The sequence below is a fragment of the Phoca vitulina genome, unplaced genomic scaffold (genome assembly GCF_004348235.1).
Source record: "Phoca vitulina isolate PV1807 unplaced genomic scaffold, GSC_HSeal_1.0 scaffold4, whole genome shotgun sequence".
In the NCBI taxonomy this organism is placed as follows: domain Eukaryota; kingdom Metazoa; phylum Chordata; class Mammalia; order Carnivora; family Phocidae; genus Phoca; species Phoca vitulina.
Genome location: NW_022589707.1, coordinates 5,069,661 through 5,093,395, shown reverse-complemented (window position 1 = coordinate 5,093,395; position 23,735 = coordinate 5,069,661). Strand labels below are relative to the sequence as shown.

At 48.8% G+C, this 23,735-nt stretch overlaps 1 protein-coding gene across 1 annotated transcript in view; it reads left to right on the top strand.

The window, feature by feature from the left end:
• The first annotated feature begins 1,152 nt into the window (after positions 1 to 1,152).
• The window catches only part of CLCN1 (chloride voltage-gated channel 1), a 28,399-nt gene continuing 5,816 nt past the window's right edge, over positions 1,153 to 23,735 (top strand). The window contains exons 1-16 of the mRNA XM_032401145.1: positions 1,153 to 1,332; positions 3,846 to 3,966; positions 4,388 to 4,519; positions 5,090 to 5,218; positions 5,466 to 5,599; positions 6,757 to 6,834; positions 7,852 to 7,930; positions 11,828 to 11,953; positions 12,246 to 12,330; positions 12,526 to 12,627; positions 12,927 to 13,011; positions 13,258 to 13,407; positions 18,316 to 18,385; positions 18,568 to 18,678; positions 20,482 to 20,695; positions 20,939 to 21,072. Coding sequence (XP_032257036.1) covers positions 1,153 to 1,332; positions 3,846 to 3,966; positions 4,388 to 4,519; positions 5,090 to 5,218; positions 5,466 to 5,599; positions 6,757 to 6,834; positions 7,852 to 7,930; positions 11,828 to 11,953; positions 12,246 to 12,330; positions 12,526 to 12,627; positions 12,927 to 13,011; positions 13,258 to 13,407; positions 18,316 to 18,385; positions 18,568 to 18,678; positions 20,482 to 20,695; positions 20,939 to 21,072 — 1,930 coding nt within the window. The remainder of the gene's footprint in view (positions 1,333 to 3,845; positions 3,967 to 4,387; positions 4,520 to 5,089; positions 5,219 to 5,465; positions 5,600 to 6,756; positions 6,835 to 7,851; positions 7,931 to 11,827; positions 11,954 to 12,245; positions 12,331 to 12,525; positions 12,628 to 12,926; positions 13,012 to 13,257; positions 13,408 to 18,315; positions 18,386 to 18,567; positions 18,679 to 20,481; positions 20,696 to 20,938; positions 21,073 to 23,735) is intronic.

Sequence of the window (23,735 nt, the reverse complement as noted above, 5' to 3'; positions counted from 1 at the left end):
TTGGCTCATGTTTGTAACTTTTCTTCTAAGGTGAAGAGTTCACAGAGGAAGGAATGTCCTAGGAAAATCAGTTAAAAAAAAAAAACAACTGACACCAGATAGAGTCGTTCAGCCTTGGCCAAAAGTTATTTATTGATCTGAAAGGGAAGAATAGCAGAGGACTTCCCCGTCATCTTATGTTTGTGGGGCTCGTGATGAGATAAACTTATTCCCTTCCCTCCACCTCCGGCCTCCCCCATACCCCTGGCCCACTTCCCCTTCTCCCCTGTTATCTAACCTGCCCTGATAGACCTAGGCAGGTGCTCAACAGTCTAAATAGAAGCTCAGTCCCTCCCTGAGAGTCCAGGCTTCTGGTGTGATTGACATAGTTGTCTGGGAAGTGGGAGAAAGGCCAGAACCCAAGGCTCTTACCCGTTTCCCACACCCAGTGGGTAATAAGGGTGGGGTCAAAGGGATGACACCAAAGCATTAGCAGCCTCTGGCAGATAGAAATAGCAGAGCTGGAGGAGAAAACTGAAAATCAGATGGGTCGGGAAAGCTGGTCCAACAGATGAGGACTCAATCTTGGGAAGATATCGAGCTGGGAGCAACCCAACAGGAAAAGATGGCAGAGAGGCACCAGTTACTCTCTCCGGTGAGTTACCCACCAGTGTTCCCAGACCTTAGATTCAGTCCATCCAGCGCCCACCCTTCACCTCTCCACGCTTGAAGAGAGGGCAGGACACTTGGGGGCAGATCCGGCACTCCCTGGGAGCACACAGCCTTGGCCAAAAGAGCATGCTGAGCTGCTTTCCATCCTCGTCTGAGCGATATTTATAGAGGGCCCGGTGGCTTGGGGCTGGAAGCCTCCTTGTGACTATGGAGGGGACAGTGCTGCTGGCCCTATTGAGGGAATTCCCTGTGGGGCTGTCCCTCAGGTTCTCCTCTCAACCCCTCCCCCGCACTGCTCTCACACCTGCTTCGACCCCAAGCAGATCAGATGTGGCGGGGGGGGGGGGGGGGGGGGTCATGTGACAGAGAGATGGCTATAAATAGCTGGGGGTGGGCATGCTGCCCCAGACGCCTTGGGGACAGGCAAGAGGACAGGCTTAAGGAGCTGTACTGGGGGGAGGACGGGGGCAAGCAGGCCAAGGCCTGGCCCAGGAGGGGAACATGGAGCCAGCTGGGTCCCTGCGGCGTGGGGGCGAACAAAACTGGTGGGGTAGTGCTCCCCAGTACCAGTATATGCCCTTTGAACACTGCACCAGCTACGGACTGCCCTCCGAGAATGGGGCCCTTCAGCACAGGCTCCGGAGGGATGCAGGCCCCCGGGCCAACACCCGCCCCACGCAGGTAAAGTCCTAAGTGGGGTGGGCGTGCGTGTGTGGAATCAAGGAGATAGTTGTGTGATGGATTGGGGGAAATTAGGAATTAGGTGAAAAGAGGCAGAAGTATTAACCTTTTAACTTAAAAAAGTACATGGTAATGTGTTCAAAATATGAAAATCCTTCAAAGGGCTGAGCTCAGCTAAGCATGCACTTACAGAGAGACCCATGCAGTTTTATATAACCCTGACTAAGAGAACACTGAATCCTCGGGGGGCACGGTACAGCGACACATGCTTGACTAGCTCGTGCTTACATAACCTGCATGGAGTGATTTGTGTGGGAGCTCACACCTCTGTGTGTGCAAGCTGTCTCTTACACCCTCACCCCTGTGCAGACCCCACCAGATTTCTCCCTCCTGACCCTCAGTAGAACACACAAAAAGAAACACTTCTGCAGAAAGCAGAAGAAAGGTGCTGGGATAAGTAGAGCAAACTAAATTGCATATGAGTGATCAAAGATACACCGGGGTCCAAATGAGCAGAAGAAATGCAATCAAACTTCTGGGGGGGGAAGGTTGATCAAGAAGGAACCTATTAAGTGGTAGGCCCCAGGGAAGGTAGAGGTGTACGCTCCCAGCAACAGGGGATTGGGAGCTCTTTGGGGGCGTCCAGGGATAACCCCCCTCAGGAGTGGGAAGTGGTGGGTTGCAGACATCTAGAAAGGGGAAATGGGGGGCACAAGCAAAGGAAGGCTGCTGAGGTTGTCATGGATAGACATGGAGGTGAGGGTCAGTGAGGAAATGTGATTGCGGAGTGTCACAGGATGGATCCTGTCAGGACTGGGAAGCCAGACTTTAAAAAGTGTTTTAGCTAAAGATGGGTCCGGGAGTGATTAGATGGGGGATCTAGACAGGGCGGGGAACTGAGGAGTGGCAGCATTGCAGGTCAAGAATCTATAGGATTCACGCCTCAGTCCTAGTCAGTGTCCAACATGAGGCAACCCTGGGGATTCAGTAGGGGGTGGGGACAGTCAGGGGAGGCTGGGATGGTGAGTGGAAGGAGTGGGGGGGCGCTTCCTAGGGAAGCTGGAGCCTGCCCTGGCCTTGGAACAATGGATGAGATTGGACAGAAAGACCCCTGCTCATGGCCCGGGACGAGGGGGCTCCTCTCACCCGTGTTCACTGACCTACCTACCCGGGTGGGGAGAGTGAAAACAAGGAAAAGGCACTTTCTGGTGACAGGAAACCAGGCAGACTAGCATGGAGCTTCGTGTTGGAAAGGAATGGTAAATTAATTTCGGAAGTAGAGTTGGCCTGAAAGCAAAGAAGAGGGGTTTGGACTTAAGTTTTTCTCTGTTTAATTTTTATTACGGAAAATGTCAAACTTAAAAATAGACCCGTGTAATGAATCCCCAAGCACCCCTTACCCAACTTCAACAATTATCAGTATTTTGTCGACATTGTTTCAGCTGTCCTTCCCATGCCCAGCCTCCCCACTCCATACACCGGTGTTTTTGTTCATGAATCCCAGACACAGCCTCCCCTTCAGACTTGGGTTTCCCTCCCCTCCCCCCGCCCTACTCTGATGCCCTGCTTAGCCCTCTTTTGGCTCTTTTAGGTGTTTCCCAGCCAGGGTTTGGTTTGGAGTCCCCCCTCCCTTACTTCCACCTGCCTGGGGCCAGAGGCAACTGAGATGGCAGGTGGGAGGAGGTGCCCTAAGCTGCATGGGTTGTGTCTGCTCTCGGGGGCCAGGTGGGGCAGGGAGGGACACACTGTTTCCCTCGGTCACTAACCTCACCCCAGAAGATGAAACAGCCGTGAGCCGGGCAGTTAGTGTGCGCCTATCCAGAACTGGGGCGTAAACTCTGCTGCTCATATTGTGAAATCAGATCTCTCCTACCCAGGCTCTCCCAGAACCAGCAACACGGCCTGGCCTGACCCTGGCCCCGGACGACGGAGCCAGTGCAGTGGGGGGAGGGCAGAAGGAAAGCAGTGAGAGCCCTTGTTCCCCCTGCCCCAAACATGCGTGCTCTGCACACGCTGAGAGCAGAGGGCTACCTGATGGGAGGGGTGCCGCTCTGCCCTCTCCACACTCTGTGAGCGCCTAGTTATCCTGCTCTGGGAATTCGCTTACCGGGACTGGTTCCTGTTGGGGTACGGGAGCACAGGGAGGCGAGGTGGATGGGCTTTCTCTGAGCTTGACAGAGCATCTGAGGGGCCTCAAGAAAGGCCACACACACCAAGACGGAGAAACCAAGAGTCACCTGCTCGTCTGTCCTCACGGGTCCACGTCAGGATTCCTAGGAGGGAGGCCAGTGCGGAGAAGGGGGTGGCTGGGATAGTTAAGGCAGAGGCTGAAGCACTGTAAGCTGAGCCACATACAAAACACCTATTTGACGCTAATGTCCAGTCTTAGCAGAGTTCTGTGTCACTACTTCAGACTTTAAAAAGCTGTTTTCCATGTGGGTCTATGTGCTTCCCTCTTGTCTATCCCTTTTACCTCCAGCAAAACAGACGTTTCCCATTCTCTCTGTGTCCAGATTTATGGCCATTACAAACAGCAATTCTCAGACAAGGAGCAGGACCCAGGGATGCCCAAGAAGACGGGCTCCAGTGAGAGCGTGGACAGCAAGGATGAGGATCACTATTCTAAATGTCAAGGTGATGGGGCCTCAGGGCTAAAGGCATCTGGAATGGAAGGAGGTGCAGAGTCTAGGAGAATAACTGGGATGTGCCCGCCCTCCACCCTCCCCACATCCACACGGAAGTCCTCCTCCAAGCAACAAGGAAATGCATCTCTCCCTGTCTGCTCCCACTTTGCCTTGTTCCCGACTCTCCCTCCCTCCCACCCACCACCAGGAAACAAGAGTTTTAGAAGGCATTCAAGTATCCCATGGGGAATTGGACTGGGGCGCCTTCGGAAGGGGCGGGGCAGGAGCCAGCAGAGAGGTGGAAAGAAGCTTGGTGAATGAGCCATAGAGCAAGCCCCCCCCCCCCCCCCCCAGTCCTCGGCTCCAGTCCTCAGTCAGAGCCCAGAGTAGTGACGGGATAGCTGCCCTTCTTTGCCCTTCCCTCTTCCCAGGCTGTGTGCACCGCCTGGGACATGTGGTGAGAAGAAAATTAGGAGAAGACTGGATCTTTCTGGTGCTCCTGGGACTGCTTATGGCTCTGGTTAGCTGGAGCATGGATTATGTCAGTGCCAAAAGCCTTCAGGGTAGGTTTACCGTGGCCCTTCACGCTCAGCCTCTCCCTGCACGGTGGCTGTTTCTCGAGTTCCTACCTAGGACCAGTTGGGTGTGTTTTGGGAGGGGGGTGTTGCCCAGAGGAGATCTGGCCCAGGACAAGACCAAACCTGGACCCAGAGCCCTTTCTCCTGCCCCTTCACCTGCTACCACCCAAGCTGACAGTGCCCCTCTAATCGGGTGACCAGCTCATCCCCCATTTTCCCAGGACTTTTCTGGTTTGAGTACTGACCACCCTGAGTGCCAGGCACCCCTCAGTTCTGGGCAAACCAGCACAGCCCCTAACAATGTGCCTGTGCAAGTGGGCTTGGCAGCATGGCCGCGGACCCCCCCCCTCCTACAGGAGGTGGGAACTTGAACAGGTCACGTCACCACTCACAACTCAGGTTCCCCCATGCACAATGAGAACAGTACTATCTCATGAGGTCAAACGGGATTGCCGGAGCATGAGGACGCTCGCGGCACACCGGTGTGCTGCAGCCGTGGGGGAGCGGTGACATCCCTGCCACCCTGGGACTGAGCCCGGGCCCGTGTCTCTGCAGCCTACAAGTGGACCTATTACCAGATGCAGCCCAACCTGCCTTTGCAGTACCTGGTCTGGGTCACCTTCCCACTAACTCTCATCCTCTTCAGTGCCCTCTTCTGCCACCTCATCTCTCCCCAGGCTGTTGGTGAGAATTGCGCCCCCTCCTCCCCATGTCATGCGGTCAGCACAATCTCATTGGCCTGCAGACCTTTCCAGTCCACTTCCTCCCTCTCCCAGCCCTACTGACGGCCCTCTCCCCTGCTCTGCCATCATCCCCCCACCACTGCCTCTCCCCCCCACCCACCCCCATCGCCATGTCCACTGTCTGGGCGTTCATCTCCCTTTGAACCTCTAGCTGGAAGTTGCACATGATCATTCTTTGACCGTTGTAGGCTCTGGAATCCCTGAAATGAAAACAATACTCCGTGGGGTCATCCTGAAGGAATATCTCACCCTCAAGGCCTTTGTGGCCAAGGTTGTGGCCCTGACTGCGGGGCTGGGCAGTGGCATTCCTGTAGGGAAGGAGGTAGGTCCACCGATGCTCCAGCAGAGGGCAGCACTGAGCCCAGAGGGAGCTCTCGCAGCAGACGTGGGGGCCGGCGCGCGGGGAGAGCCAGTGCCAGGGGGCGCGAGGGAGGGGAAATCAATACTCAGGGAGGCCCTAGTCCTGAGGCAGAATGACAGACGCATCTGAGCTGGTAGGGACTTAGAGCAGAGTCTCCCAGCCTGGGCACTGTGGACATTTTGGGCTGGGTAATTCTTGGTTCCGAGGGGCTGTCCTGTGCATTGCGGGAGGTTTAGCAGCACCCCTGGCCTCTACTCCCTAGATGCCAGTAGTGCCCCCCAGTTTTGACAATCAGAGTATCTCCAGACACTGGCAAAGGTCCCCGGCGCCGGGGGGGGGGGGGGCGTGGAGAATCTCCCCCAGTTGAGGACCACTACCATGGAGACACTCCAGACCAATTTCCTTGTTTTAATATGCAGAAGCCCAGACCCAGAGAGGGGCTGTGCTTTTTCCAAGGTTCCGCTCCTGTGCATTCTTGCGTCCCGACAGTCGGCATCCGCGTGGCAGCCAGTCTTTTCAAAATGCAATCAGTACTCGCTGACATCTGCTTCGGAACTACCGATGGCTTCCCAGTCTTCTTAAAATAAAATCCCAGCTTCTTCCCGGGGCCTGGGAGACCTGTGCTGATCTGGCTTCTCTCGGTCTGGTCTCCGGTCCTCCCAAGCTGCCCCCGTTCACTGTGTTTGGGTGACAAGCTCTTCCCACCCCTCAACCACACAAGCGGTTCCTGTCCCAGGGCTGCCGCACTTGCTGTTCCCTCAGCCCAGAACATTCTTCCTTCTGACACGCACGCGGCTCACAACCTCATTTCAGTGGAGACACTAGTCAGTTGTGACGCCAGCGCGCCTTCTCTAGCCCCCCATCGCACCCTCGTCTGTCCTGCCCCCTCCTCCCCTCCCGCTCCCCCATCTTCTCCTCCCGGAGCGTCGCTGAAAGGCTGGTCCGCCCCCTCCCTTCCTCTCGGGCTGCAGTTCCCGAGGGCACACCCTCTGTGCTGCTCACGGCTGTATTTCGGGCCCTAGCTCAGTGCCCAGAGCCATCAGGCTTGTCCGCGGAATGCCACACAGCCTCCCATCTGGGCCCCGGCCCCTGACCCGTCCCCTCCTTCTCTCTCCCAGGGCCCCTTTGTCCACATCGCCAGCATCTGTGCCGCTGTCCTCAGCAGGTTTATGTCGATGTTCTGTGGGGTCTATGAGGTAAGGTTGAGGAAGTAAGATGAGGGAGGGGCTGTGTGTGTTCAGGGCGTCGGGAGGGCTGCCTTGGCGCTGGGCTGGCCGTGATGCTGACGTGGGGCACTGCGCTAACCCACGCTCCCTTATCCTCCACACACATCCCCGACCCGCCTACCCCAGCCACACACTGCAGCCGCTGTCCAGGATGCCCCTCCCTTCTTGACCTGCGCCCCTGCTCCGGGCCTGCACCCTGGCCAGTTCCTCTGCTGCCCCCTGCCTACCCCTGTCCCCTTGTCTTCCTAGCCCAGACCCCACCCCTCATGAGCACTGCTGCCTGCCCCAGCCCTCTACCCTCCTCGTCCTGCGTGCTTCTCTGTTGCAGACCGTGTCTGGGCAGCTTGATCTCCTGGTGTCGGCCTGCGCGGTGGGCGTGGGATGCTGCTTTGCAGCCCCTATTGGAGGCAAGTCCCACCTCCTCCCTACCCCTGTTCCCCGAGCACGACTTGAAAGGGGGTTGGAGTGGCTGCCTAGGCTTTGCAGTGGACAGGATGCTCGCCAAAGGGACTAGTGGGTGGGCATTCAAGGAGCGACCCGGATCCCAGCCCCTGGTCTGCAGGTGCACGTACTTTTCTACCAGAGGGCTATGTGTTCCTTGGCGGCTGGTGGCTGTTTTATGCAGGCTTTATTGGTACCGTTGGTCTGAAGTCCTTTCTGTTTCTCTTGCCACTAACACTTTGTGCCCAGGGCATCCCCATCTCCAGCCCCTCTCTGATGATCACTTAGTGGCTAACATACCTTCCACATATTTATCTTTATTTCATTTTCTATGTTTGGCCTTGCGCTATGAGGTCACTTCCTGTTTGCAAACTAACCGAGTGTCTCTTGGCCTGGGAATCACTGGGGGAGAGGGGGCCACTCTGATTCCCTGTGACTTAAGCCTCTCCTTCCGCCTTATTCCCCACCCTTGCTTGTTCTCCGTTCCTCTCTGCCCCCCTTCCCTGCCCCTGCCATCTGTCTGTCTGTCTGTCTGTCCCCTAGTAGCAGCCATACTATTACACTGACATGCTGACGGTGGGCTGCGCCGTAGGAGTCGGCTGCTGCTTTGGGACGCCACTTGGAGGCAAGTGATTGCCCCCCTCCTACATCAGTCCACTGCCCGGGCTGGCTCCCCGGCCAGGTTTTGTCAGCATCCCCAAGTGCGATATTACCCGTTAAAACGAAAGTATGACAAGAATAACAAACTTTTACTGAGCATTTACTATGTGCAAGTGATGTTCTAAGCATCTCTCTACATTCATTCCTGCTAAAAGCTGTATGAGACCCATGGTGCGGAGGAGAGGGAGGAGAGGACTGATTACAGAGAGGGCAAGGGACTCGAGCGAGTGGAAGAGACAGGAATGAAAACCCAGGCAGCCTCCCTGTTCCCCTCCTTGTCTTAAATAAAACCTGTCGATATTGTTGGACATGTTTGCCCTCCACTTACTACTATATCTTCTACCAGGAGACTCTCCGTAGTTTGTTCTCCAAGGGAAAACTTTCATTTGTGCATGTTACCAGGACACGGGGGTGTAGGTGGGCCTTACTTGGACTCATGGTCAGCTTTCACGAGGGCTGCGGATGGGACTTAGAGCCCCATAGCTCCCTGACAGTAACTCAAACCTGAGGTTAGCTCTTTCTGCACATGGAAGGCAAAGGGTGGATTCTCAGACTGTTACCTTTGTCCTGGAACACTAACAAATGGGTCGGGGCAGAGAAAGAAGTTGTACCTGTTTATTTACAACTCAGTGTGAGCTGTAACGGGATTAACACGGGGGGGCGGGGGGATTACATGGATCATTCATTGGTGATAAAAAGGACATCAAGTTGACAGCTGGGGAAACGAAATTGCAGGTAAAGCCTATGCTTCTTAAACACACCTGCTGTGAGAGGTATCTTTTCAATTATGAGAATGTCATCAGTGCCTTCATAGAGGAGTGTTCAGGTAGCTAACATGACTTGGCTCAGGAATGACGTAGGGATAAACGTTCAGAGTGAATGGAAGTGCATCCCGCTCACTTGTCCTGATGTGGCGTCAGCGCACACAGTTCAAGGAGATCATATCAGCTAGCATCCCATCTGCCTTCTGGCCTCAGCTCTTGTCGTTGAAGTCACTAGTCCCCACAAGTGAGGTGTGTGTTTGAGTTTCTGTACACGTTAGACGTTACACGCTTACATTTATACCCACTTTCACCTTTACTTACTCTTTTCACCTTACAAATCCAGAAGATCGAAAAAACATTTTTAGACAGGTAGACTTTTTAAATTTTTGTTTTTAATCAGCCAGATTCTTTTAAAATGAAGAGAATCTGTATTTTTTTTTTTTTTTGTATAAAACTGGAATTTCTAGGATGAACAAGGAAGGTTTCTCTTGGTCCAGTGTAGAACATAGGAAAGATAAGAGAGTTATAGATAAAACATGCCTCTTGATGCGAGGAAAGGTTCAGGACTGAAAAATTTAGATGTTATTTTCAGGATGTTTATATTGAGTACAAGTAATAAATGTCCTGGCAGGTAGCTTTATGTGATTGTTTTTCTTTCTTTTTTTTTTTTATGATCATAGAATAATCCTGAAAGAAAAAAATTAGTAAGGCAATTTATTTACTATATAGCCAACTCTTAATTCCTTACACTGATGAAAGAAATCTGCTTCAACATTCTGCTAAAATGACAAACACCCTTTTGCTTCCATCATCTGCCCTCTGGATGCTGTGCTGGATCCTGTGTTCCCAGGCACTCGCAGCTGAAGGGGTGGCCGGGCAGACAAACCGATCCTCACAGCCTGCTCAGTGTCTCCAGGGCCTCTTGAGCAAAGTGCAAGGAAGACTGTGAGGACTGGGGCTCTAATCACAGTAGAGGAGAGAATTGCTAGAGGATGCAGGGGAACTGGAATGCGTCTGCACAGGGAAATGGGGCTGCATCATGAAGGTCCTCAGCGGCCACGCACAAGAATGTAGGTTCTGTTCTCCAGGCTAGACTTTGTCCAAATGTGTTTTGCAGAGCATAGTTCTCCATGGTGTTAATAGATGTAACATATGAAAAGGGTCCCAAGGTCAAAAAGTCAGAAAATACTATGTTAAACAGATAGTTTTTTTAAACTGGAAAAGTGATCAGAATGTTGGATATCCTGGCAGGCATCGTGAATATGCAAACTGTGGCTCAAATACAGCATTTCCTACAGAATCCCTTTTGCAAGGAACTTCTCATGAGACTCAGTGTATCATAGGTGGACTTTGGGAAATGCTATCATGGGTGAAGGGGAGCCATAGAAGAATTCTGACCAAGAAAGTGGCATGACAAGCTGTGCACATTTGTCCAATCCCTTTGGCAAATGTGTGTGGAATAAAACTGGCCTGTGGATTAACAGGATTCATCCAAGATTAACAACAAGACTATTGTCATAGCCCTGATGCTAGATGATGAGAGATGGAACTGGATGGAGGCAGAGGAGAGAGAGAGAAGAGGATGCTACATAAAGGCGATAGGAAGTCAAATTGACAGGACCTGGAGGTTGATTTTATGCAAGGTTATAGAGGATGAGAGAGGAAGAGGAATTGGGGCCAGCTCCCAAAGTTTATTTCAAAGAAAACTGGATGGACAGCAGTGCTAGTAAGCACGACAAGGAATATAGGAAGTGAAAGGTCTGGAGGAGTTGATCAATTTTACTTTATTTTTTTAAAAAAAGATTTATTTATTTTGGAGAAAGCAGAGTGGGAGAGTGGGGGGGGGGGGGGTGAAGGGGCAGAGAGAGAATCTTCAAGCAGAACTCCGTGCTGAGTGCTGAGCTCCAGCCCTCCACCCATGAGATCATGACCTGAGCTGAAACCAAGAGTCAAGAGTCAGACGCTTAACCGACTGAGCCACCCAGGCACCCCCAATTTTACTTTAGATATGTTGAGTTTGAAGTTCCTGTGGCATGTCCAAGTGATACCAAATAGGCCGCTGGATTGGTGAGTCTGAAGTTCAGGAACCGAGCCGAAAAGATCGCTTTGCTACCCAGTAGCATGGAGGTGGCAGTTGAAGCCATGGGCATAAATGGAATTGAGAAAGTGTGTCTGGGTAGCAAGATCAGGTCTCAAAGGACAAGGCCCTGGCCTGGGCAGAGGCAAAGGAGCCCGAGTGGGGGAACAGAGAATATCCAGGGTGGCAGGAAAGAGCCATACTGCAGAACCTCAGAGACCAGAGAGTTTCCAAAAGCTGTTTGTGTTTGTAAGGCTTTGTTTGCTTTTAGCAGCACATTTTCTGTTTGGCTCAGACTAATATTAAAATCAGTTCTCATTCCTGAGGATACAGTGACAGACTGCTAGGGAAAGCATCCCAGAACCACCTCGTAGGAAAGAAAATCTAGCCTAGGGTTTCAAAAAATGGTTGTAAAATATTCATAAGTTGGATAGCTTACACCCCAACAAATCAAAGCTGACTTTGGTTTTATTACTAGTCAGGAAAAGGAGAGAGACTTGCTCCACCTGCTTCCCCACTGTGTCAAATCGTCCTTTTAGCCCAAGGACGCAGCTGCCTCACCTGTTGTGATTTGAGGAGCAGGGGAAGAACGGGTGGCTGGTAGCTCTCCCTGCCCCCAATTCCCCCGACCCTTGGTCCGTTTTCTGAAATTTCACCTGTTCTGTTCTCTTGTGTTCTCTTTCCTTCTCGTCCTCTCCTCTCCTGTTCATCCACAGAACAGACACTAAGCCCTGATGACGTACCAGGCATGGTATTAGGTGGGGGGTTGAGGACCACCCCACACCCCCAATCCCCGCCGCTCCTCTCTGCATCTTGTTGGACCACATCCCTAGCCTGCGAACAGTTGCCAGCATGAGCAACTGTATGGGTTAGAGCCTGAGGTTCCAGGAGACCGTTACTTCCCACTACTGCGTCCCTCGTGATCCGGGTCTCAGCAAAAGCACCTCAGGCCCGCAGGGGGGAGTGGGGGGGGGGAGCCTCTGGCTTTTGTCTGCACCTGACCACCTCCGCGCCCCCGCAGGAGTGCTGTTCAGCATCGAGGTCACCTCTACCTACTTTGCGGTGCGGAACTACTGGCGAGGTTTCTTTGCGGCCACGTTCAGCGCCTTCGTTTTCCGCGTGCTGGCCGTGTGGAACAAGGATGCGGGTAACGGGCGGCCGGGGGTGGAGGCTGGAACCGGGGCGTGCAGGGAAGCTCCTTGGGGCAGTTTAGAAAAGGAATGGATGGCGTTATTTGGGAAGAGGGCCCAAGGATATAGGGCAAAGATCTAAGTCATGGTGTAGGAGGGCAGTGTTCAAGCATAAACCCTGGGAGCTCAGTGGAAGAAGAGCCGGCGGCCCAGGAGGGAGGAAGGAGCTGACCCGCGGCTGATGGCTTCCGCTTCCCCCCGGGTTTCTGTGGCGCTCCCACCGTGATGCCTGGCCCTTCCACCCCACAGTCACCATCACTGCTCTGTTCAGAACCAATTTCCGAATGGATTTCCCCTTTGACCTGCAGGAGCTCCCAGCCTTCGCCATCATCGGGTCAGTGGGGTCGGCTGCTCGGGGGCGGGGTGCGGCTTCGGCGGAAGGGCCCAGCTGGAAGAAGGTGGGGCCAAAGTGGATAAGTGTGAATCGCTGCCGGCAGGAGGGCGGAAAGGGAGGGCGGCCGCCTGCTGTTCGTCCCGCCGCGGGCAGGGCCGGAGGAGGGGTCCATGGCTGTACAACTCCCGCCCTCAGGATTTGCTGTGGCTTCCTGGGAGCGGTATTTGTGTACCTGCATCGCCAAGTCATGCTCGGTGTCCGAAAGAACAAGGCCCTCAGCCGGTTTCTGGCGAAGCAGTGAGTCACTGCCCTTCTGTGTCCCACCCGGGTCCTTTCTGCTCTCTCCACGAGCCCCTCCCTTTTAATCTTTGTCAAAGGCCGTCCTTGCCTTTAGGTGGCTTGCGGTGAAATACAGAAGCCCGGATACTCCGTAGGGAGCGAGCGGCGTGGTCTGCCCCTCAAAGGTTGCGCGTTGGTGGCAAGAACGTTCTGTGTTTAAAGAGCTGAGGCTGCAGCGGGCTCCCGGGGCCCAGCTCCCAGCTCAGTGTGGCGTCCACGGGGCTAACTTGCGGGGTTCCGATCTGTTTCTTTCTCAGCCGCCTGCTGTATCCTGGAATAGTCACCTTTGTCATCGCCTCATTCACCTTTCCGCCAGGAATGGGTCAATTCATGGCTGGAGAGGTCAGCTCCAAGGAGTCTGGGGGGCGGTCGGGTCACTGAGCACATGACAGGGACTCAGCCAGGGCCGGGCCACAGCGCAGACATCCCTCAGGCTTCTGAGCACTTTTAAGCCGGAGGGTAGAACCTCTCCCCGAGAGAAGAGCAAGAGAGCCCCTTGAACAATGAGACTGGTAGAGCAGGTCTGTACAAAGTCCTAGTACCCGACCTCCTTGGAGACCTGCCGCCTTCTGCTTCCTCCCCTCACAGTTGATGCCTCGTGAAGCCATCAGTACCCTGTTTGACAACAACACATGGGTAAAGCATGTGGGTGACCCTGAAAGCCTGGGCCGGTCGGCCGTGTGGATCCACCCACAGGTCAACGTGGTCATCATCATCTTCCTCTTCTTTATCATGAAGGTACTCCTCGTGCACTCCTGACCCCTTAAGCTTCTGTCTGTTTTCAACCTGGAACACACAGTTTGCATAGGGTAGGAGAGGGTACAACTTCATCGGGACTTTGTCCAACCTAAAGAGAAATAGCTATGAAACCATAGCCTGGGTAAGTTGCTCACCTATAGAAGTGAGCCAATATCTGGGTTAATTGCTCCCTTCATGTCAACTTAGCAATGTTGCCATAATTACCATAAGCCTGCTAAAGGTTCCACTTGCTAAATGATTAAGACATCACAGCAGCCTAGTAAATGAGGACGAGACAGGGCTGAGCAATACAGATAACTGTGTAAACATCTGACTTAAATTAACCAAATCCCCCCCACATATTAGATAATTAGGTACTTCATTCTCCTGTATCCAATTATCCATCTTTAGATGATTTGCATATCCATTTTTCCCCACCTAGTGGGTAATCTCTTTTCTAGAACTGCCAAAGAGATTAAATATTTAACTCAATTTTATTAGTGACTATAATTTTTTAAGGCTTTATTTATTTAGAGAGAGAAAGCATGTGTGCATGAGCTCAGGGACAGGGAGAGGGAGAAGGAGAGAGAGAATCTTAAGCAGACTACCTGGGGAGCATGGAGCCTGACATGGGGCTTGATCCCACGACCCTGAGATCATGACCTGAGGCAAAATCAAGAATCAGACGTTTAACCAACTGGGCCACCCAGGCGCCCCTATAAGTAATTTTTTTTTTTTTAAAGATTTTACTTATTTATTTGACAGAGAGAGATACAGCGAGAGAGGGAACACAAGCAGGGGGAGTGGGAGAGGGAGAAGCAGGCTTCCTGCTGAGCCGAGCAGGGAGCCCGATGTGGGACTCGATCCCAGGACCCTAGGATCATGACCTGAGCCGAAGGCAGACAGACGCCTAACGACTGAGCCACCCAGGCGCCCCACCCTATAAGTAATTATTGTACATGTTATTATTCCCTCTTTTGGTGGTGAGGCCATGAGGATTTTGCCACTCTCAAGTCATTTTCTCCTCATTTCAATTAGGAGGCCAAAGCTGGCCTCTTCCATGTCTGTCCATCAAGGACCACGTCTTCATTGGCTTCTCAGTCACTGCTTTATACAAAGACTTTTTTTTTCTACCACCCCCGGTTGTGACATCTATTACAATTGCTGCTTCCCCCCTCCTTTTTTTTTCTTTTTCAGTGACTGCGTTATTACGAATGGTATGTCTTGCCTGAATGATCCAACATTTTCCTCTGTATATTAGGGTTCTCATTCAAAAGTCTGTCCACACTGAACTTTCATGCTTTTGAATACCTTGCTATTCACTTATTCATGATACATTTTGTGAATCTATATTTTCCCAGGAGATGAGTCACTAAGTTATATTTATAATATGATAGCTGTTATGGGTTCATTTATTCCATAAATGTTATTACATACCTACCGTGTGCCAAATAGATAATATTTGATAGTTGAACTTTGGCAAATCTCATGCTTATGGTTGAAAAAGTTGTCTTTTTTTTTTTTTTTTTAAGATTTTATTTATTTATTTGACAGACAGAGACATAGCGAGAGAGGGAACACAAGCAGGGGGAGTGGGAGAGGGAGAAGCAGGCTTCCCGCGGAGCAGGGAGCCCGATGCAGGGCTCGATCCCAGGACCCTGGGACCATGACCTGAGCCGAAGGCAGACGCTTAACGACTGAGCCACCCAGGTGCCCCGAAAAAGATGTCTTTGTTTTTGGCTGTTCCTTTAATGTACTTGTCAAGGATCCTGTGATTAAAAACACCAGGTGCTTGACACATCGGGTTCCAACTCTGTGACTTACCGTCTCAGGATTTGCTCTGGGTTTCTAAAAGCTGGATACCTGCATGTTCTTTCCCATTCCACTCCGTGTGCATTCAATGGGTCGGCAGCTTCCATATTTTGTACGCCTACTTTATTAATTAGGTCTTTTTTATGTCTTCTTCAAAAGATTTGATATTTTCATCGTAAATAAGTTCTCAGTGCCTTGTTGGGGAATTGACTTTTGGACTTTCAATACAGAGTTCCTCTTCTCTAACTTATAAATCCCAGCTTCCTGTAAGTAACCAAGTCCAAGCTTTGATAGCATCTCAGAATTTATTGTTCAAGGATAATGATTGTGTTTTCCTGATGTTCCTCTAGACTGAACTATATGGTAACTCTGGGATCATACATACTTTTAAAATGTCAAGCTCTTGCAAAGTTTTATAGAAACAAAATACTGTGTATTTTTCAACACTTCCCCTACACCTCACCTCACCTCCCCAGATTCCCAAGTATATAGCTGGATTTGACTTCACAGATTAAAGTTTATCCTGAGAAGTCTACTTGGATTATATAGCAGGACTCAACTATATGTTGCTATTATTAATTTCTCCCTGAATCACATCCTTGATAATGTTTACATCATAAGCATAACAGGGGAAGAAACTCACATATTTCCTGGGCTGTATTTCAAGCCCCACAGTTTGCATCAGGCCTATGCCATTCCATAATATTTATAAATGTAACACCACTCATTGCTATAAATCCGTGATATTGTCTGATTATCACTGCCTCCAGCATTTTCACTTTTCTGTTACTGGGCATACGCATCCATCCCTTTATTTATTCCTAAGTGTAGGTAATAGGCTACATAGCCAAATTAGAATATGAAAGTGACTAGAACTATTTTTCCACAGTCTGGGTTGAAGTTTAGCCTGTGTGGGTTTCTGGTGGTGTCCGCACAGGCAGATAAGGTTCTCAGCTATTGATGAAGGGAACTTCCATCTTCCTCAATCTTAAGACATGGAAAGTATCATCATGTTGTAAGTCAGCAGCTGCTCAGTGGGTATGAATAAAATGACGACTTCTCAGTTTTGCTTTTTAATAAGCCTAATGTTATTATCTAGTATCACTGATCAGCATAGCGTGAAGGCTCTGTAGAATTCTCCGTAACGCTCCTTCTTGTCAAGGGTCTAAATGAAGTGGCATCTGTCATGATGGGCTCTAGTCTCCCAGTTCTCTAGAATTGGGTGTTGAAATTCTTGGGAGTTATTTGTGTTCTACATTATTTACATTGCTTCTGGATCTTTCCTTTCGTGTGCTAATAGCTCAAAAAGTTTGCTAGCCTCATATCATTCTTTGTCCTTAGGAGTCGATCACTTCAGTGCCCTCTGGTCCTCATCTGTTCTTCCACATATCTTGGGGGATAATCCAGAATTCATCCTCTGAAATCAGACCTATCAGCCACCTATAATCTGTATTACTGGAGCTTTCAGATTAACCCAAGCCTACAGAATCCATTATGGCTTTCATGTGCTTATTCCAAAGAGATGGTACAGAATAGTTCAAAGGGTCTCCAATTGTTATGTCACAATCATTTGCAAAAGTTAAGTAAGTTACAAGTGCCCAGAACTCCGTGTCCACGTAGACTGACGTGGTGTCTAGTCATCTGCAGTTTCAACAAATTACCCAACAAGCATTTCTGTTGGGTGTTTCAGCAAATAGTAGCTCTGAGAAGCCTTTTCTGTGTTGTATGGACACTATTTGACCAGGCTCTCTTCTTTCTTTCCTTCCTCCCTCCTTCCCTCCCCCGTGACCTACCTACATCCTACCTGCGTTGATGAGCACCACTCCAGGGCTGAGAGCAGGCAGAGAAAACAAGACACACAGTTGCCCTATACTCCAGGCTTTCTCGTCTATATTCTCTTCATATGTACATTTGACTTTGCAGTTCTTAGCTGTTCTACATGGTCATATTCTGACATGAAGAAGTATACACTTTGTCTCATCTCAGAGCTTTTGGGATGAAGACTTCGTCATGGCCTCTTGACATCAGCCCCGGCTCAAGGGAATCTTTCTAAGGTTCAGAATAGTAAAAAATGTATTTCTCATTTGCTTACAATGCACTTGGTACAGATTTTCAATTACAAATATTTCAATTTGTTCTGATTTAGCTGCTACCATCTTTCACCACATGAGTTTGAGATCCTTTTGTAAGATTGGCTTACTTATTTTGGAAGTGCCATATAAACCTGTTTCTAAATTTACATGTTGTGTCTCATATTTTTATTTCTTTTACAGATATTTCAAAAGTTCAACCAATACTCCTTTCTCCACTCTATTTCTCAGTTCTTCCACATTCTTTGCCACAGAACGTACATGTTGCTTTTGCTAAAATTGTCCTGGTTTCTGTTGGAATACTACCTGACAGAGTTGGCCTTTGAGATCTTTTCTGTTACACTGGCTAGCTTTCTCAGTGTGCCCTTCCGGTATGGCTAGGATAGATTTGATCTTCTGAACCTCTGTTTAATGTGACGTGATGCTAAAGGAAATGACTCAGGCAGGACAGTCTTCACTCCAGGTTCCCTTGTGAGGTTTCCATATAAGTGGGTTTGTAGATGACCATATCATTAAATTACTCACATAGGAAGTCACTAAAACTCTAAGATGTCTGCCACTTAGAGCTGGGCTCTTTCTCAGAAACACAATCTGACCAGGAAAAGATATCCTCCAGCTTCAAAAGCTTCAGGCTGTTCTGCTGAGGTGACCTTTTTGGGCTAAGAGGGTATAGTGTAGGCTAGGACCCTTCTGGAGCAGTGACAGGTGTTGTCAGGGGCTCCACTCCTTGTTCTAGATTGCCTGGGGCAAATATAGTCATTCCAAGTAGAAACGATCATCAGGAGGAACTTTCTTATAGTATTGTTTTTGGTGGTCTTTAGCCTGAGCGAGAGTACTCCACGTTTTTGGTTCTGGAGGAGGGGTGCAGACAAGATGGCTTCCAGAAGGATTAGCTATCCCAGGGTTTCTGTGACTCTTGAGGCAAGAGGGAGGGTTGGAAGTGGGGAGGGAGTGGAGTATATTGGGCAGAGTTGAGAGGGTGTCCTGATGCCTCTTTTTACTCCAGTTCTGGATGTCCATCGTGGCCACCACTATGCCTATACCCTGCGGAGGCTTCATGCCTGTGTTTGTGCTCGGTAAGTTCTGATGGGAAGCCTGGAATCTTGCTGATAGTCGCAATCTAGGGTACTGGGAAATTAAGGAAAGGCCTGGAATGCCGGGGGCTTGTATTTGGTCTTAATGCCAAGGAGGCTCTGAAATATAGAGGATAAGGAACTCAGATCTTTCAACACCTTCCTTTCTTTTGTCTTTCCTCCAGGAGCTGCATTTGGAAGGCTGGTAGGAGAGATCATGGCCATGCTATTCCCTGATGGTATCCTATTTGATGACATCATCTACAAGATCCTACCCGGGGGCTATGCAGTAATTGGTGAGACACATTCCACCCTCGGGTAACCCCTACCAGACGCACTCAGACTCTCCCATGACATCTTTATTCCAGACAAACTACACAATGCTTAATTTTATGCTATTCAACTTTTATTCAAATAATCAACCCTTGGCTCTGATTCTCATTAGCTCTCATTGAACGTCTTTGAGCCTTAGTTTCTTTATGTAGAAAAGGGATTATGGGGATTAAACGAGATAATAAGAACGAAAGCACCTAAGATTGTGTCTGAATGTTTGGTAAGGGTTTCTCCTTTCCTTCCAAAGAATCATAGAATCAACAGTGCAGGTGACTGGCTTGGATACTCTCAAACTGCAGGTGTGCTAATGCTGACAGGACTTAAGAGTACATGACTAAGAGCTAAGAAACACGGGCTCTGTACTCATCCTTGCCACTTGTCACCTGGATGACTGTGGAACAAGTTAGCTACCTTTGTGCACCTGAGTTTCTTTATTGTAAAATGACTTCTGAGATATCTTCCAGCCCTAACATTCTGAGAATCTGTGATAATCTTTTTCTCATTAAATCCACAATCCCATCCAACCAAAACCCTGTCTAACAAATACAGTGGCCAGTATAATCCTCAAAATTATTATGCCTCTGCCCTCCTTTTCTTCTTCACAAAAACCCCGTAACATCTAAGACCATGCCTCCCTTAAATATAGAAGAATTAGGCAGCTTTCCAGTGCATATGGTGTCCTTACTCCCCCATCACAGACCTTTAAGAAAGCCTCTTTCATCAGTAAGAGTCACTTGCTCTTATTCCCCATCTTCATGACTCTCAGGTATCACCCCATCCTCCCTGGTGGACATTTCCCAGGATACGTATCTCCTGTGACAGTTTATATTCTGAAGTATATCATGTGTACCATCTTGTAGAATTATTCCTCCCAGTATTTCCCTTTTGTGACTTTTCTTTTTTTAAGTAAGCTCGGCACCCAACGTGGGGCCTGAACTCATGACCCTGAGATCAAGAGTCACATGCTCTATCAATTGTGCCCCTCTCTTTTGTGTCTTTTTCTTGTTCTCTTTTCATGTATACCTTCTAGTGACTATTTTTGTTGATGGGAGAACATAACTAAAAACAAATAAGATTCTGTTTTCAAAGAGTACGTAGAATCATAACATTTTAGATCTGCAAGTGTCTTACAACTTATTTAATGACCTTTTTTACCTTAGAGATGCGAGTATGGGATTCCAGAAGAATCAAGTTCTACACATACAGTTGAGAAATTGTAGAATCAGGATCTGATGCAGGTGTTATTACCCCAAGTTCACAGCATGAGTCCTGGGTTTTGACTCTCTTCACTCATAAATTGTTGGCATCAAAACCTGAGGTCCAATGGAAAATGCCATCACTGGGTTTTAGAATGCTCAGTTAAGAATGATCCAAACTTTTGGGGTGCCTGGATGGCTCAAGTCAATAGAACATGTCATTCCTGATCTCAGGGTTGTGAGTTTGAGCTCCATGTTGGATGTAGAGATTACTTAAAAAAAAAAAAAAAAGAATGATCCAAACTTTCAAAAGCAAGGAATAGATAGGACATCACTATCTTCATTTTACAAATGAAAATTTGGGCACACGCAATGATTTTGTAAATTGCCAAAGGACATAGAATGAGATCAAAATGATTTGCTAACAGTTTTCTAGCCCCCATTCTTGACAGATGGTTATGTCAGGAGCGTTGGCACTGACCAGGATCCTGTCTGCCATCACATCCCCACTTGCCCTCCATGCCAAGAATGGCAGCCCTAACCCACCGGTACATTCCTGTGTCATTCTAGGGGCAGCGGCGCTGACTGGTGCAGTATCCCACACAGTCTCCACGGCTGTGATCTGCTTCGAATTAACGGGTCAGATTGCCCACATCTTACCCATGATGGTGGCTGTCATCTTGGCCAACATGGTGGCTCAGAGCCTGCAGCCCTCTCTCTATGACAGCATCATCCAGGTCAAGAAGCTACCCTACTTGCCTGACCTTGGTTGGAACCAGCTCAGGTCAGGGCACCAGCTGGAATTAGTTCAGACTGGATGGGGTGAGGGGCGGGAGCTTCTGAGGTTGAGACTGAGGTTAGGATCAACATTTGGAAACACTGCCTTTTACTTATTTTGATGTTCCCATGGACTTAATGAATATTACGAGTGATGGAATGCATGGCAAACCTCACGGGAGGAATGGAAGGAACAGCAAAGGAACAAGCATATGGTGGGGCTAACCCCCCATGCCTTCTCCCCCCATAGCAAATTTACCATCTTTGTTGAGGACATCATGGTACGTGATGTGAAGTTTGTTTCAGCCACTTGCACATACGGGGAATTGCGAACCCTGCTCCAGACCACCACAGTCAAGACTTTACCACTGGTTGATTCAAAAGGTCAGTGGGAAGAAAGGAAGCAGACTCCTGAGCTAGTGACCTGAACAAGGGCTCCACAGAGGTGGAGGAGGCACTGTAGTGTGGGCTTATCTTTAGGGACCACCCAGTCTGCCACAGGATACCCAGCCTGTGTTCCTTAGGGAACACAATCATCTTCAAGAAGGAACAATACAGCCAGAACACAATCAAAAGAAGATAGTTAAAAATCCAATTAGAGAGGGGCACCTGGGTGGCTCAGTCAGTTGAGCGTCTGACTCGATTTTGGCTGGGGTGGTACTTTCTGCATCGTAATCTCTGGATCGTGAAATCAGGCCCGAATTGGGCTCCATGCTCAGCAGGGCATCTGCTTGGGATTCTTTCTCTCCCTCTGCCCCTCCCCCTGCTCTCTCTTTCTCTCTAAAATAAATGAATCTTTGGGATGCCTGGGTGGCTCAGTCATTAAGCATCTGCCTTCAGCTCAGGTCATGGTCCCAGGGTCCTGGGATCAAGCCCCACATCGAGCTCCCCGCTCAGCAGGAAGCCTGCTTCTCCCTCTCCCGCTCCCTCTGTTTGTGTTCCCTCTCTTGCTATGTCTCTCTCTGTCAAATAAATAAAAATCTTTAAAAAAATAAAAAATAAAATAAATGAATCTTAAAAAAAAAATCCAATTAGAGAACTACAGCCGATGCTTATTAGTCATTGTAGCTATGTTCTCTAAAGTCACAATTAACAATGAATTAGAGAGACTATACTGACACATTGCCCTGGAGAAAATACAGGGTTGTGTTCCTCTGGTCACATTTTCTTCAACCAATGAATGCATAAACTTATTTTATGTGTGTTTCTCTTTAAAGACACCTTCTTTAATATATACTGTTGATTCATTAACTAGAATTCATGGCCAACAGGGCTCCAACTCATGCCTGAACGAAGCTTACCTAGCAGGCGTTATTTTCTCCATCAGGCACATCACAGTGGACTATGAAAAAAATGCTTGTTTATAATATGAGGTCTGAGACAAGAAGAGAATGTCACTTTTCTAACCTCAGCTGGGAAGATGTGCAGGGGGAGGCTCCAGTGGTTTGTGGCTCCCGCAGGTCTGTGAATGACAGTGAAGGCATCTGGAGCACTGATTTGGGGTTTACAAATACCTGTACTTTAGCCAGAAGGCAAATTCACAAACAGGGCATTCATGAATAGTGAGGCTTAGCTGTAAATCTGGAGCCCCTTAGGTGGTTCTCTTGGCTACTTAGCTAAATGGTAGCTGTTCTTCAATGCCCAAATTGAGGGACAGATGGAACTGTTCTGTATGAAGGAGTGAATGGTATTATTTCTTTTTAATTTTTTAAAAGATGTATTTATTATTCTTAGAGAAACAGAGAGAAAGAGAGCAGGAGGGAGGGGCAGAGGGAGAGGGAGAGGGAGATATCCAAGCAGACTCCACACTGAGCCCAGAGCCTGATCCGGATCTCGATCTCATGACCCTGAGGTCATAACCCGGGCTGAAACCAAGAGTCAGACACTTAACCAACTGCACCACCCAGGCGCCCCTTTTTAAAATTTATTTTTATTTATTTATGGAATGAATGGTCTTAAAGCAGTGCTTTCATGTCACTTCCTTCACCATCCTTTCCATCCACCTTTAGCACTTAGTCCTGCTCTGTATCTTTTTTTTTTTTTTAAGATTTTATTCATTTATTTGACAGAGAGAGAGAGCATAAACAAGGGGAGCAGCAGGCAGAGGGAGAGGGAGGAGCAGCTACCCATCCCCCAGCAGGAAGCCAGACATGGGGCTCAGTCCCAGGATCCCAGGATCATGACCTGAGCCAAAGGCAGATGCTTAACGACTGAGCCACCCCGGCGTCCCTGTATTATTTCTTATTGGAGTTTATATCTATGTCTCACTAGATTGGGAATTCTTTGAGAGCAGAGACTATAACTTCTATCTCCTTCAGACTGCCTCCTAGGTATTTACTAGATATTAAATAAATACTTGCCTAATGTTTGGATTCATGTAATTAAGAAGAATCATGTAGGGCCATTTGGAGCCATTAAGTTTGTTAGTTCCTGATTTCCAATAATCAGAAAGTCCACGTTGTTCAAGTTAGATTCATTTTAATATTTTCCCCAGATCCCAAATACTTTGTAAGTGGTCTCTAAAGCAGTGGCTTTTCATTGGAACAGGGGTACAGCCAATGAGGTGCAGGGTTATCATAATTACGACTAAGACCTAATGGTAAGATTTATCTTAATAACACTGCCCCGATTTTATGGGCTTAAAACAACAAAAATGTTCATTATGGTAGCAGAATTTCCATATATGAAAGACCTCCCCAGGAAAAGTAGGCATTCTGTTTATATCCTAGAAGGACCCAGTCTTTAAGTGATTAAACATCAGATATCCTTGTAGACTTCTTTCAAAGTATATTCACATCTCAGTCTATATAAATGGTTTTTGAAGTTTTTTGGAGACAGGGTTGATTAGCTATATCTTAATACCAAGTTCCCCTGTTTACCAACAGCCTGTATAAGGAAGGGCTGCATCAAAATAAGTATAAATTAGCACCAATTAGCATACTATCAATTGGGTCTCTAAGTGCTAAATGAGTGAAATAAAAGGGATTGAGTGAGGTCAATCCTGGAAGATGTTTGAAATGAGTTTTCAGGAAGAGATGGTAAAAGCT